Consider the following 17,469-nt stretch of genomic DNA (forward strand, 5'->3'; position numbering starts at 1 on the left):
AAACTTAAAAAAATGGCTAAGTGGACAACGTTTTTTTTCAAATGAAGAAGTCATCGATCGGACAAATGCTTATTTTGAGGACCTTCCGAAAACTTATTTTTCTGACGGCTTAAAAAAAATTGAGAAACGTCTAACCAAGTGTATTGAGCTCCAAGGAGATTATGTTGAGAAATAAAAAAAAAATACAAAAATCAAAACTGTTTTAATGCTTTTTTCTAAGGAATTATTGACCCACCCTCGTATATACGAAAATTGCAAATATATTCAAATTACTCTGCGGACCATCAAAATTCTCTCACGGACCACCGGTTGGGAACCGCTACTTTAAAACAATATACCACTCATCATCTGGTTGTTGATTTATATAACGCAAACAGAATGACAAATCTGTCATTTACATCAAGTGAAAATAATTAAATGTCAAAAAGTCATGTTTTATTTTTACTAAGGTGCTATTTTCTTATACTATCTTAGTATGGAGGGATCCATTTCGGAAAATTTTACGTAATAAGTATTCATTATTGATTTTCAATACGGTGAAAGAAGGCGGGGTTGACAAAATCGAGCAGGTGTCACTGATTTTTAACTCCGCATTTAGCTCGTAGACCTCCGCATTTCTTCGGGTACATAGCCCATACTCAGATATTCCGAATTTTAAGTTTAGCGAGAACATCTAGTCTGCAACTATAACTTATGAGTTATTGCGATCTGTTGCATACATAAGTATGTCGAATGCATGTGGCCGAATGGTTATAATTTTTATGATCGCTAGTATTCGTTTGTGTCATCCGTGCTGGTTTATAAGTATAAAAAGCAACCATTGGATGTTGTAGATTATTGCAGAGTGCCGCAGGTATTTCACTGACACAGGTTTTATATAGAACGCTCAGAGGATTGGGGTCTACTCTTTCAAAAGGCTGAATAAAATCTTATAAGTGTTTGTAGAAATAGGTGTGTACATTTTCTTATCAAAAAACAATGTTAGTACCTACATTAATGTAAAGTTTTTCGTAATAATTCCAGAAACGAATCGCCATTTGTCTACGAGGCGGAGTAGTCGTCTCGACGATGTCATGAACTGGAGCTGCGCTCCGGTGCGTTCCGTTACATTTCGAGCGCTAGTTAGGAATCACTGATTAAGCGATGTGATATATCTACTTATATTAAATATTGTCATCCAAATATCTGGTTCTTTTTATTTCGATATCACAATGTAAATAATTTTACTTTGTAGATTATATCTAAGTATCTCATCTTCAATATAAAATCTTTAATTATTTTAGTTTACATAGATAGAAAACCTCTTTCTTGTATTCAATATCTTCATTGATTTTTTAGAAAACTTTTCATGCATGACGATAATATGATTATCATATAATATAAGCGGTTATTAATTTTGAGTTTCAAATAATTTAATGTAGGTACCTACTATGTATAAAATAATATTTTATTTATTAAATCTTCGGTCAATGCACGTGAGATGAACGCTAAAAATAAACAATGCCTAGCGAGGTACTTCCGATGATTTAGTCATCCAGCGGGGATTCGATGATTGCTTTAGATTTATCGTTTTCAAATACACAGCGGGCCCCAAGTCCCCGTGCAAGTATTAACAGTATCTTATTATAAATATTGATCACCGATTTTGGCCCCGGTTTTACATCACTATTGGTTTAGTATATCCCTCGCAGTGTGATATGCACCTAACACCTTATTCATGAATTTGATTTTATAAACCAGTTTTTTCCAAGAAAGATGATTGATGACATTAATTTAATATTAATTTTATTAGCGACACATTATGCTACATAGTGGTAGTATTATATTTCAATCGATATAGAATTATTTACAAATATTAGATAGTTTTAAATTGTATTATTAATATTTTTGGTACAAGTCGTTTATGGGGAGCCAGGCGGGAACCACGCTAATTGTCATAGCTGAATTTGACAAAATTCATGAATTCAAGAATAAATACCTAACCCAACCTAACAAATAATCCAATATATCAGCTATTTTCAAAATGTGTTCGCCGCTGGCTTCCCAATAACCGACTTGTACCATATTTTTTTAATGTTTTACGATACTCGTAGTGGATTGTTATGTTTATAATTTTATTAAAAATAATACGTATATATTCTTTTTAACACTACTATAGGCTACACCGCCCAATAACAGTATTGCAGCGGAAAGGTAGTGCAGTGGTAGAAGCGAAATTATCAATTAAAAATATTGTGACCTCAGCCGGAATAGAACCCAAAGACTCCGGGTGAGAGCCCAGTGCCTTGCGCACTATACCACGACAGCTGCATAATATGTAGGGCCTACACTATCATTTAATGTAATATTCTTGAAGATGACTTCCCTTTAGCTATTTCTATCGTGAAAGAGAAGATTAATAAATAAGGACATATTTTTGATCGAGAGAAAATAATGGGAAATGGGGTGGATGGATACCTAACAAACAATACTTTGAACAACATATGGTTATTAACGAATTTAATCTTAGTAGTAATTTATCTTTATTTTTATTTTGTTATAGCTCAACTTTTACGTGCACAATTTTTCTGGATATTTTATTATTGTTATAAATACCACTTCTACAGACCTTTTAATCTTGGGATTCCGTAATACGATTTTAATCTGTAGGTAAGCGAGTAGCAACGATTTGGGCAACATACTTTTAAAAACCCAATTTTTCAATATAATAACGCGATGGTTATATACAATATCTTTTATCTTCTTAATTAAAAGTGCATTTTATTTTCAATATGTATCTATTTATTAATTGAAGTGGCATTTACGTTGTTTTTAAGCATATTATTGTTTGTGAATTCTACTGTATGTATTTTACTTATTTAAGTTGACAGCTGTTTTGAGTTTTGTACCTCTCTTCGGAACGGATTACGTCTTATATGATAACTAATTCTAAATATTCATGTTGTAGGTACATGGTAGAGTGAAAGGGTGTTCACAACATTGGCATAATCTATTTAAATAGTTTATGTTTATTTTCTTAACATGTATTATACTAAAAAAAATTGAGCGGCTTACGCGTTGGCGTAAATGCCATGGGTCCAGGTTCGAATCCTGGGTCTGGAAAATGCACATATTGTTTTTCAATTTGCGTTTGGAGTCAGAGTATGATGGACCTTATAGGTAGAGCAAGTGGCTAACATCTGTTTCAAACAAAAATATGTTAATACAAAAACTCTATTATATGGAGGCCTATGATATTATTAGAATCGGACGTGGTTAAAAAAAAGAAGAAAATATAAAGATTTCTTTATGCAGACTTAAATGTCTTTGCGTACAGATTAAATCAATTTTTGGAGACAACTATTATGCTGGAATTATTTTGTTATTTATTATTATTATTATTTTGGAAAAAATATTTTAACGGATGAATTGGGTACTTCGTATTCAATATCATTTGACACAAAAAAGCAATTCATACTAATTTCGGAATAATTTTTAACCTTTTCAGCTCTCTTATTATTTTATAAGTTTCAAATAACCAACATAATGACGCTCAATCGTCATACATTTTTTCTAAAACATTGTCTACTATCACATGTTAAACATCTCTATGTAAATGCCAGTCACTCTGTATAATTTATAAATGCATAAAATGGACAATGTCTGTGATCATAATAATAGAGAAAAGTTACAATAACTAATAATATTTGTTTCATTTGAATTATCGTCGTCATTAGTTGATAGTTATAAAATATTATAAAGATACGTAATAATCATTTATAATATACACAAAAAAATATACCTCTGGTTTTATAAAAGTTATTATTTACTCTTATTTGAACACTAGTATAAATGGTACATACGAATTATTACGTTTTATTGTAAAAACAAAATACATAAAACTGATGAAGTATAATCACAGGTTACGTATTGTAAGTAGTAGGTACTTATGCTACAACATTAATATTTCATAAGCTTACAAGATAATAATATAAATAACTAATAAACATAGTGAGTCTACATTTTATAATGATTGTAGAATATTATTGTCAGTATAATTCCGAACTGAAAACAACGAAAACTGCTGTCATTTTGTTTTACATTTTCGTTAACCCAAAGATTATAAAGTTACAAATAGATTGAAATATAAAATGTTACATTAATTATTTTTAAGAAATATTTGATGATATTAAATTTCTTGTACGTACCCACCAATCAAATTATTGAAAAGCAATTATAATTAGGCACCAGAAAAGGTCTCTGCAAACTACGGCCCGCGACCTTTAATCATATTTCTGAAAAAAGTTTACTTTTTTCTACATTTTAACGCCTTTTTAAAAATAAAATTTGTATATACACAAATTGCTCAGTCGAAAAGAAATCTGAAATAAACTGTGAATAAACATGTTTAATTATGAATATCAATAAAAAATCTTTACGATCAAGCATCACCGATGAACATTTAAAAGCAGTTTTAAAAATCAGAACTACAAAATTAACATCTAAAATTTAAAAAAAAAATGAACATTGTGAGAGCTTCATTCTTCTCAATAATTATTGGCTATTAGAGAATCATTTATTTTTTATGTTGAAATTCCTTTTTCATGATAAGAAATAGTGTATCTCTAAAAATGATATTATACATGCGGCTCGCCGTTCATTTTACATTACCAATGTGGCCCTTCATCCAAAACAATTGACCAGGCCTGTATCAGAATAATTCAGATAAGTAAGTGTGTTACATGTTGATCGTACGAAAATATGCACTGTTTTAAAATAAACTTTGTATCTCAAATAAATGACACTTTTTTAAATTTCGAACAATAAATTGTCATTCGTTTTCATTGGTTGATCATGCATGTGTAAGGATACAAATATTTTAGGACATCATATACTATATTAGTAAAATTTACTTGTCACATGTTTATGCAAAAATATATCATAATAATTACAAGATAAAAAGAATTTTTTATATACCACGTTTTTAAATTTTCTGTTGAATCATATAAACTTGACAATTCTATGTATTAATAAATACTTTTTTTGTACTTGATAGAAATAATGAATAAATATAGAATACTGAAATGTCATTTTGACATTTCATATTAATTTCCATAGTAACGCACGTATATGTCAATAATTTAGTTGCCAGGATCCCCTTAGCAACCAACAATAATAACTTTCCATACAAAACAGAATTAACTGAAAATGAATTCAATTCTGCTTAAAAATGGCTACAGGTATTAAAAGAATGCATTATCGACGTGTTGTGATATATTCTAAAAGTTTCAAATGTCTAGTTAGTCGTGAAGTTAGTTAAAAATCTTCAATCGTCCAATACAAATCTTGGACAAACAAGAAAAAAATGTATTGGACACACAAGAAAAAATCTGTACCGGACAAACAAGAATACGAGCTAATAAAAACGTGGTAAAAATGAACTGATATTCTAAAAAATCGTACATTATACAGGAAGTTAACCTTTGGTAAAAAAAATAAACATTAATGGCATTAAAGAAGTACTTTACTTTAAAAAAATATATTGTTAAACCATTCCACTGCATGCGTAGTTTTAGAATGTCATAAATTGAGTTCTAGATTACAAATTAATGTGATTGATACCGGTCACGTTTGCTCGCTTTTTAAAAGTTGGAACATTTTATCAGGAAATTACGATTACTTTACAGTTTTTTAACAGGCCAAATAACTACCGAATGGCACATAATCATATGCGTATAAATTTTAATGATAGCAAATAATGGAGATTGGACTGGTAATCAAAATAATGAACGCATTTTAACCAATGTCCTTATACCAACTAACTCGGCGGGGTCAACAGTTTTGTATTATTAGTATTAAGCACTGGCGAAGGGTGAAGGTAGGCTTTTAAGGTCCGTCATAAATAGTGCACACTAAACTTTATCAGTCATACTATGTATTTTTTTTATTGAAAAAAGACTACAATTTACAGATGGTGTCGGTTAGTTTTTAAAATTCAATTAAACCCTGTGTAAAACCAAACCATAATAGATAATAGTCAAAAAATACTCATCTATCTATAAAATTATGCCATTAAATCATACATAATTGTGGATATTTTTAGGTAGAATAATATTTTTTATCTACCATAATTTGGTTTAGGCAGGGCTTAATGAATTTAATAAAAATAACCAACAACATTTTGTGTATTATGTATTTCTAATTCACCGAAAACAAATAAATATGAATGAAAAAGTGTGCACAATTTTGTCGGATCGCCCAAAATATACCAAAACTACTATGGTTTGGTTTAAGCAGGGTTTAATTGATTAATAAAAACAAATACGTATGACTGCCAAAGTTTAATGTGTACTATTTATGTCGGATCTTAACAGCCTACATCCACCCTTCGCCACTGGTATTAGGTAATACTTGAAACATTAAATATCGATGGATGAAAATACAAAGTAATTTTTTTCATACTTCACCATTTGGTATGTATTTTTTGGCTGTCAAATCAGCAATCAGCAATCAGCACATCAAAAATATGGTCCATTGTCTATTTCCATGTTTTTAATAACGTCTCAATCGTCACATCACATTATTTCAAATCCAACGAAGCTATTCTATACACAAAGCGGCTATCGACTGTAGTTTATCATTATTATGTATTAGGTGGTTAATTGTTATAATAAGCTACTTAAGTAACTTACCTATAATAAATTCAGGATTCGGTTATGGCTTCATTTGCAGTTCTGATTGTAAGACAAATTTAGTCAAGTATTTTTTTTTAATTTAATAGTTCAATAAATGGATTAACCTAGACACAGGAGCGGATTGGCCTAACAGTACACGGAGGGGGGGGGATACTGGTAGACCAATATTTCCTAAATGCAAAAACTGCTAATTACTATATATTATGCATTAAAAATTGTAAACAATACATTTACGGATTCCAAATATATCACATACTTAATATTAAAACATTTTGTATTTGAGATCACATACATACAATACTTTCTGACCTTAGACTATAGATACATCTAGACGCCACCCGTTGCATTGCTAAATGAAGCCGCGTGCCTTGCGTTTGGTTTGTGGGCGAGCGAATGCATTCGTCTACAAATGTTCGAGACCATAGACCATTTCGCTAGTGCTCGCCCAAAGTGCTCGCACTAGACGCTCAGAATTAAAATATTTTTTTTTTATTTTTTTACGTTATATAGTATTTTTAAGCGGTCAAAATGCAACCATTAGATAAAGATATCCATAATTTAAGTTATTTTAAAGAAACACTAAGTCACTGATATTAAAATATATAATAATATACAAATAAATTATCACGAACATGTTTCAACTTACCTATGAAACGTAATACCATCTTCTTGCTTATCAGTACGGCTACCACATTTTAAGACAACACACTGAACCATCTTTTCTACTTAATTAACTAAAAATATTTACCACTGACTTCATGTTTAACACAAAAAATAGCAATTTCAGCAACACGAGCTCGCAGGTTATCGACGCTATGTGAAGCGTTTCGCCCCGATTTGCCGGCGACACTTTTGGAAACTAGCTCACACATATGTAGACCTTTTATCTTTCTCTAGCACGTGTCGCAGAGATTGTAAGGGTGCCGAATACTTTCTCACTCGCACGCATGCGTCGTTTTTGTGCAGGCCTTGTTTCTGACCCATTATTACAACCGTTTAATATTTCCAAATATGTAATAATTTTTATGTCAACACAATCAAGTATATTATAAAATATTTTTCAGGACGGTATCATACCAACATACAGCCTCTTCCTAGGGATGATATAAATAAATTATTTGTGTATGATACTTACTTGATGGAAGCCGAGGTAACTTTCAATGCTATGGGTAGCGAAGAATACTTCTCCTTCACAGGTCAAAATCATCAGGAAGCCATTCAGCGCCTGTAAAAAATCAATTATATTAGGATCAATAAAAATATATTTATTTTGGTGTAAGGAATGCGTTCAAACCCTATTGTATAAAAATAAATATGCGTAGAATATAGGGATACCTGGAAGAAAACAGTGAAAGAGGCCACACTTGAATTGAGCTGTAGAGCAGTCAAAAGTAAGTATAACAATAAAATTAATAATTAGGTACATGTAATTATTATTATTCTAAAAAAAATCATAAGAATAAATAGTATTTCAATGTGTGTTTGTATCGAGGGCAAGGACACAGTAGATTAAACGAATTGCTAACAATGATTCTTCTCAAAAGTCTGTTAAGATTATCCTTTTATACAGTCTCTTCTCTTCTTGGTCGTGCACTCATGGCTGAGAATTGTGACCACATTTAAATTTCCAAGACTTTCCATCCTTCTCGATCTTCCGCTTCTCTCAGGGTAGTGCCCCCAGTCAGCTCTTTCACTTGGTCGCTCTATTGCGCAGACGCTCTCCTCTGCTACGCTCTTCCTCTGCTTCGCATTCCCTGGAGGCTATCCAAAACTACCAGTCTTTCCAGGTTGTCCGGTCCGCGCCTGACAATATGACCAAAAAACTGCAGAATTCTTCTCAGACATATTGTACAGAGCCGTTCCTTTATCTTAAGTCTCTGGATGATTGACTGGTTCGTCCTGTGCTCCGTCCAAGAAATGCGAAACATTCGGCGCCAACACCACATCTCAAAGGTATCAATTGCCTTCCGTTCTCTTGCCTTCAGGGTCCACGACTCAACTCCGTATAGAAATATCGAGAACCCCAATGTTTGCACAAGCATCATTTTTGTGGCAATCGAAATTCCCTGATCCTTCCATATAGTGGTAAGGCGTGTCATCGCATTTTTTGCAAACTGTGTGCGCCTTCTTATTTCAGCTTCGCAACCGCCCTTTCCACTGACGCTCAAACCCAGATATACAAACTCGTCGACTGTTTCGAGGTTTTAGAGTGTACTTAGTGTTGGTAGAAGGTTGGCCCGATCAACAACCATTAACTTGGTATTATTCATATTAATGAGGAGGCCGTATTTGCAACTCTCTTCCTCTACCCGGTGTAGCAGCTCTGTGAGTTCTCTTTCATCAGCAGCGATTAGTGGGGTATCATTTGCGAATCTTAGATAGTTTATTTTCTGACCACCAATTGTTATTCCGCCTTCTCAATGATCTAGGGCATAATATGCTCTCCATATATTGAATAACTGGGGCGATAAAGTAAAGGCACATATTATCATGTTCTATTCACTAATAATGAAAAAATATACTTAGGTACGTATTTAGCTTTATTTGACAAATATTTTTACCTGTGTTGATACTAGTATATTTTTTTCGCAGTATGAAACTACGCCAGAGGTCTAGTTAGAGACAAATCATCTGATTTTGACGCGGCAAGCTTTCTGTGAAGTACTTTAACAAAATCGCAATCGTGTCACAAAAATGTATTGTTTGTAAAGTAGATAGATGTTGACAAAAATGAGGCTTTTAATACAATATTGATTTTTTTACAATGAATGTTAAATGTAAAAAAATGCACAATTTTTAAATGAAATTATTTAAAGTGAAATTTTTTTCATGATACTATCATCGTATGGATAAACAATGAATACAAGTAAAAACTTTCTAACATAATGGGAAAAAAATAATTGGAATATAATTTCAGAAACTTTAACCCTTCAGGAATTTTAACCTGCTTGTCATATTTAAATAATTAAATTCTGGATTAAACAACATACTTATACATATATTTATAAATAGAATGCATTTTAAACGCAACAACACCCGTTTATCAAATTTCAATCTTCTGTGTGCCTACGTATATTGTAAATTTTCGAAAAAAATATTATTAAGTGTAAAAAAGGCATAGTAAAAAAATGTACTCTGTACCCACGTTAAGTTATATTTGATACGGTCAATAAAAATGCTTGATAGGTAACATAAAATTTGAAATTTAACCCAAAAATACAATTTCAATACAATTATGGATGTGTACATTAATTTTTCATTCATTAAAAAATCAATGGTTGGTAAATTTTCATATTATTGATAATATTCGAAGCATATTATCCATTGTGGATCAGAAGCTATTTTTTTATTATTTTTATAATACACTGATTGTTATCAGAGATCTAAACAAAACTACCATTTATTACTCGTGAAATTTTAGATTGTTCAACAATCAAGGGTTTACCGACAAGTTTATTTACGTTATATTTTTTTTAATATCAAAACCTCAGTATCACCCCATTGTATGAAATATGCATAAAAATAGCCGCAATATTTCAGGAGATTACGATTCATGAGAGGCGATTTATATTATATAATAGGTCGACTGTATTTCTTTTAATATAAATTATTATTATAGTTTGTTATCCGTATATTATAATCAACACAGGCTGTACAATTAAACTACCTGAATAAGTAAAATATATTTTTTTTTATAGATACAACCAAAAATAGAATGATAATTAAAATAATTAAATTAACAACATATTTTGTAAAAAAAACTTCATGCATAAATGCATTCAATCAGTAGATTCTATAAATTATTTAATTTACAGTTATTAACACATACTACATTTTAATTGGTTATGAACTAGTATTATTTAGATGAATAATCGTTTAAAATCTATATATAATAAGTAAGTAAACACTACAAAAACGTCATGCGATTAATTTGTCAGACCTGCTCTGAACACTACGTGTTTTTTTATAAAATTGACCACCACTATAATATATAATATAGTTGAGGAATCAAAATAATTAGTTAACATCAATAGGTATCTCATACGTTCATTTTAGCAAAACATTTAAACAGGCACACATCTTTTGTTGTGCCAACATCGAATTAACAGATAAATAAAAATAGACTAGGGATAACCACGGAGTTGAGTCACGTGAATTACAAAAATAAAAAGTAGACAGGTACACATTACGAAGAATTATATTGATTTGATTTGATTTTTTTCAATTCAATGAGATAGTCAACTTTTTGATCTAGGCGCGCACCTCTCTATCCAGCTATTCCATTTCTACGAATATCGACTCAGTGTATTTAGACACATGTGTCATGTGTCATCACACTCGACTAAAAACTCAAGTGAATCCGTGTAATGGACAATAGTTGGATGCAGACGTATGCCACTTTCTACCCGCATCTCATATCAACTCCTGCTATCTGGTCTTTTATCTAATTAATAGTTGTTGCAAAAATGTTATTTTCGAAAAGTTTTTACCTCGTATCTTTTTGAGAAGCCGATATAATTTTTTACTAAATTTGTACAATTTCTGTAATATATGCAAGTTTTATTTTAATATAATATGGTTTTTAACTGAGCGTAGTTATGCACAAAGCAGCCAAGCCACAATTTTGAAAAAAATGAGTTATTGTGATTTCCATAATCTCACACGTTTGTTTTACGTTCTGCACAAATCAGCCAAGCTGCTGTGATACGAAAATCTCATATAAATGCCTTTTAAAGATTTTGCAAATCGCAGAATATGACATTTCCGATTTGCATAAAGCAACCAAGCTGCTGTCATACAAAAATGTCATATAAATGCGTTCTAAAAATATGCCATTATTCGTTCTGCAAAAAGCAGCCAAATGATAATATTATGTACTTACGTAAATTTTTAAAATCGTGACTGTAAGATGTGTTTTTCTACATTCAATTAACAAACATTATTTTTTCGATTACATTAGGTATGTGTTTTTCATTATATTATATATAATATAATATACAGATTTTTCATATAAAAAATAGTGCCAGGCAGCTAAATATTGATGTATAATTTACAAGTTTTTCGAATTATTTTCAGAATTTTGAAATTCCCATAATAATTTAGTAACTTAGAAGGCTATTTTTAAAGAAAATAATCAAAAATAAAGACTTTTCTTACAAAAATAAGAGATGGCTGCATTCTGCAGAATGCACATTCTAAAAAAATCATTTTACTCAAAACACCTGGCTGCTAAAACACCAAAATTTCATAGATTATATGCTTTTATCTCTTTAAAAGTTATACAAAATCATATATATATATATATAATATCTATCATTCAAAAAGTATACACAGTATACAGAGGCTTTGCTGATTTAAAGAAACACAATTTACATAAAAGTGTTTCTATCTCTGTTTGAGGTTTGTGTGGCTCGGCTGCTTTGTGCATAATTACGCTCATTACTTATAGTATAATAAACAACAATGAATGACACACAAACAAAAATTAAATTAAACTAATATTTTGTGTTTAGATATCATGGAAATAGTCAAAATGCTAATCAAAGGCCAAATAATTATAAATCACAGACAGATAAACACGTCAATTATATCATCAATTCAGGTTTAGATAATATAATAACAATTATATTTAGTTAAAATTTATTTTATAAATATCTAAGATTGTATTATAATGTCATATTAAATGATATTTCATTGGGAGATGATTTTTACATTCTACAGTATTATTATTGTATGGTATACTACATTGTTGTATTATAAAATGAATTAATATAAATAGAATAGAATAAATATAAAATACAATAAATAAAAATAATACAGTTGCACTAAGGTACCAACCTTAAAAATATTCAAATCATATACGGTAAATCTTAATCCTTTTGTTGGCAGTTTGATAATGTCGCCATAATAATATTCACAAATAAACGAACAGTGAGTTAATTCGCGGTAATTCCAAAATTCTTTTTTATATGACTAATAAAATACCTAATAACAAGAAAATACCGTGGCCTTATAAAAAGCTAATGAGTGATGAATACGAACGATATTAGGTACCTATTATTTACCACAATCAACAATACGTATTATATAAACTAGAGGTTGAAAAATATACAAGGCTTTCAGATTTTTAGACATTCACATTGTGTAAACGAAAATTATGTTATTTAGCTTTGGTTATTATTTAGGTTGTTAGGTATATAATATTAAGGTCATTGATGTTATATATGCAGGCATTCTCATTTCAATTCATGTAGCAGAATTTTAAAGAATATATTTTTAAATGAAAGCATTTCAACAAGTTATTTTTTTTTTAAATATTGTCACACATTATTTATATCACTTTTATTGATCAGTTCCGCCCCAAATATAAAACAATATGTATCTAAGCACACTTATTAGAAGGATTAACTGTTAACTGTTATTACCAATTCATTCAAATTCTCATTAAAGAGGACATGGAAATATAGTTAAAATTAATACTCAAAATATAAAATTTTAAGTACCGGTGCGGCTCAATAATTTTTCGAAAATATACTTATCTAATTTTTTGTATATTATGCAAAAATAAATGAATATTATATAAAAGTCAGAGAAATAATTTGCACCGCAATAAAAAAAATCACGAGACGCAGCGATAATCTGGAGGATTTTGCGAACCGGAACGGTGTATTCCGGTCCATTTCGAGCACTGGTTAAAATGATTATTTCCAATAATTTTATTATAATAATTCTGTAGTGTTTACATAAAACGACATTCCTACGACAAATAAATTCATTTCAGACTTCAGCAGTTTTAAAAAATATAAATCAATTTAAAACATTATATTAACGCGGATTTATAAAAGCTTAAACTTAAGGTTAACTAATAAGTTAAGAAGGTTTACTCAAAGAAAAAGCGAAAAAAATCTTATACCTAACTGTTTTGGAAGCTGATTTTAGAGTAGTATCGAACAACACATAATTATTTTATATATCGTCAGCTGGAGTCAACCCACTGCTAGATGAAGACCTCCTTTAACTTATTCCACTCTTCTCGGTCCCTAGTTATTTGTTGCCACGTATATCTAAAATATATCCAGTGGGTTTTAAGGCATAGTTGTGGTTATTACTGTATGATGGCATTTCTCCAACGGTTTTCCACTCGCCGAGTAACATATCCAACCCATTGCCATTTCATCTACTTAACGACGTCTATCACTTCATCATCGTCTATCACTTCCTCATCCATTGGTTTTTTTGTGGATCTTTCCGCGTTATGCCCAACATGCACATTTCAATGACACGTTTTGCTACAAGTAATGTTTAGATTTCTCTTATATATATTTTTTTATTTGAATGATATATACCTACTTTTTATTTATTCACATTTATTTATATCGATATGATATTTAACTATGAGATGGTAAGCATTGTAGTGTGTACTCTTTTAATATTCGACATAATACCCATTAATAAAATACATAATATACACCATTGGATAATATGTTTTTACCGACGAAACTAATAAACTTATCAATTAATTATATTAGAAGAATAAGCATAATTCCAAACAATAATATTTTACAATGCAAAAGTTTAAACAAAATAAAAAATAAATTTTATTCCGACGGAATCGTAGATTGTGCCAAATCGTAAAACCCATGAAACTACAGCCATTTACGTCACGTATTGTTTTATGAAAGTCCAGTTACGTAAAAAAACGTCCCGCAATTAATCACAATAATCAAGCAAATAATAAAACAGCGCCGCTGGTTACGTATATGATACACCCACTTAAAAAAAACCGTCCCTTTTCCGGGCAGAACATAACAATAGAACCGCGCCACACATTGGTGATAAAGTAGAATATAAAAGCTAAAAGATCGTAGCTTTTCACGTCGCAATATTATAAAACGATTTAATATAGACTATATTATATATTCACTAATTTTTTTAGACGGGTCGTACGCAGGTAAAGTAAACGTTTGATAACTTTGCACTTTTTACTACACTGATACGCCTCTTTGCCTGATTATCTCGCATAAAACTAGATTAAATAACATTCACTTGTATTAATATATTATGTAGTAATAAATAAATAAATATATAATATATGTAAAAAACATATTTTTAGAATATATTACACCATTTTCATCCTAGAGTCGGAGTGAAAAGTTATGAAGCGTATACTATATTGTATGGCAAATTTTTACTGAAATTGAGTTATTATACACATAACATCTGATTTGCTGTAAAATATTGATTTGGTGATTATTTATATATTCATTTAGCTTTCAATTTTCAATCGTTTGTAATTTATATATTGGATTTCTTAAACATTACATCAATTGACATACAACATCTGCATGGTTTTAGAAAAATCTCAAATGAATTAAGATTAGGCGGCAAATTAATAAATAAAATTCAGTTGTGTTATAAAAAATATTCAGAGGCATTCCTTAATCATTAGATATTGCATATGACATTTAGAAATAAATCAATAATGAGTCTATTTTAATAGATACAAAAATATTACTCTTGTAAATGGCAGAAAAAAATTAACAAAACATTGCCGATTGCTATGGAAAAGAATCAAAAAAATCTATGAGATTGTATTAAATGACTAATATTAGGGTTAAAGATACGGAATTTTCAGTTTATCTAAGGGTGTTACTGTTTGTAAAAAGTTAAAGACCTACATTCTACCCTTACAGATGGATTCAAATCCCGCAAATAGTCCATAACAAAAAAAGTGGATTTCATGAGTGTTTTTATAGTATCTGACAGTAGAGGGGTTATAGAATTCACATAACTTCAAATTTATCGTACATATTGAAATAGTCATAGTAATTTCAATATTGTTATATAATGTTGTATCAATAGACAGCTACTATAATTAAAAAAATATATATTGCATAAACTGTAACAGCATCAGAAACGTAGCTTTAAGGAAAATTTTGAGCCAAGAAGAATTTAAACATAATAATATAACGTTCACTTTCTGGACGAATAATCTACCTACCTAAACTACCAAGATAGTCAAGTGTCTTTCTTGCAGATAATTTTTAATAATTGCGTAGAATAGAGAGGACTAAAAATGTTTTAAAACTTCTCTAAAATGACTTCTATCTTTAAAATGTGTACGAAGGTAGATAATAACATTATTACAATATATACATGAAAAATGGTGTCAGAAACTGTAAGTACGTATATCAAGATTTTCAACATTATTATTTTTATAATTATTTCTGTTGTAGTTATTTATTTAGGGCACTTCTAAATATTTTTTACAAGTTAGGTACATTTATATATAAGTAATTATAGGTTGAAGAAAAGAACATTTCATTTTTAGGATTTAAAAAAGTTTCAATTACCCAATGACATGTAGGTAGACTCATTTCACAATAACGATACCACAATATATTACAATAGCAAGCACTTTTATTATGTTGCGTAGTGTATTTGATTGTTATTTAAGCTATAATATATATTCAATAATTTTACTTTCGTAAATATTAATATTACCAAGATTTCTAAATCTACGACCCTTTACTCTCGCGGAATTAATTACACAAACCAAACGAAATTATAATTTTTCTGCGTTATTTAGCTTTGGGTGTTTCCAGCCCGAAATGTTTTTTCGGGATAATTTATTTGCTACAAGTGTTCATAAACAACGGCAAAACTCGGCCAGTGGCCATTTTACACACGCCCTCTATAAAAATATTTCCAGCCAAAGCTCAGTGAGTTATCGGAGGTTAGTTTGGTTGGGAGTGGCACAATTCACGCCTTATTCCTGAGCATTTCGGGATAACGCCGTCGGAGCTGTGAAAATAGTAAAATAATATATGTGCTGAATACAAAACCTACCTATTTACGTATTTTTCCAAGCTCAAAAGATAGTGTAGGTACTATCGTGCAAATATAAAAGAAATCTTTAAGAAATATCTTTAGCGTATATAATAATATCTTCTTTTGTGGTACTTACTGCAGTTTAGGGGTAGATCTTGACAACAAACAGACTCCTCAATCATACTATGTTTCTTCTCCAGTTGAGGACTCATATTACTCGTATTTTTTTCTGCGTTAAACTCTTTCATTTTTGTCGTTCCCTCATGGCTGAGGATCGTGACAACCTTGAAATTCTGTCATCTTTTGAGCGACCAGGATTTTCTACCGCTCTCAACCCTACGTTTCTTTCAAGGCAGAGTGAAGTAGCCCCCATTCATCTCCTTCACTTTGTCAATCCAGCGCACTTATGCTCTTTATCTGCTTTACCTTCCTTATAGACTACCGACAACCAAATACTACATTTCGAAAGCATCAATAATTGCCTTTCGTTCCCTTGGACTCTGGGCCCAGGGTTCATGACTCGTTACCGTACAAAATTATAGATACACTAATGTTTGTATAAGCACAATTTTCATTGAAAGGGTTGGAGTTTTCAAATAAATAACATTTAATTTGGTCTATTTAGGTCTACCAATTATTTAGTTAGAGCATAATAATACATTAGAATATCACAATTAGGGAATCCAATCCCGAGCCAAAATTCTGATCCCGGGATTTCGGGATTACAATTTGACAATCCCGGGATCCCGGGACTGGTCCCGGGTTGGCATTTTTTTCCATTGTTAATATAAAAGTTTTATATTTACAAATAACATTGATAAAATCGGTTAAAAATAAATCTAGTATAATTTATACTATTGAAGACATTTATTGTTAATATTTTATACGTTCAATCTTGGAAATACACAAGTTTAATGGAGTAAATAATATTGTAATATAAATAATATTGTGAATTTAATATGAG

General features: G+C 30.4%; 1 protein-coding gene across 1 annotated transcript in view; it reads right to left on the reverse strand.

Annotated features, from left to right (window-relative positions):
• ss (aryl hydrocarbon receptor spineless) overlaps positions 1-17,469 on the reverse strand; it is a 313,191-nt gene that overhangs the window by 17,515 nt on the left and 278,207 nt on the right. Inside the window, exon 5 of the mRNA XM_085957000.1 lies at positions 7,810-7,899. Coding sequence (XP_085813126.1) covers positions 7,810-7,899 — 90 coding nt within the window. The remainder of the gene's footprint in view (positions 1-7,809; positions 7,900-17,469) is intronic.

The sequence above is a fragment of the Rhyacophila brunnea genome, unplaced genomic scaffold (assembly GCF_057557595.1).
Source record: "Rhyacophila brunnea isolate RB1 unplaced genomic scaffold, BYU_Rbru_1.0 scaffold_6, whole genome shotgun sequence".
NCBI lineage: Eukaryota > Metazoa > Arthropoda > Insecta > Trichoptera > Rhyacophilidae > Rhyacophila > Rhyacophila brunnea.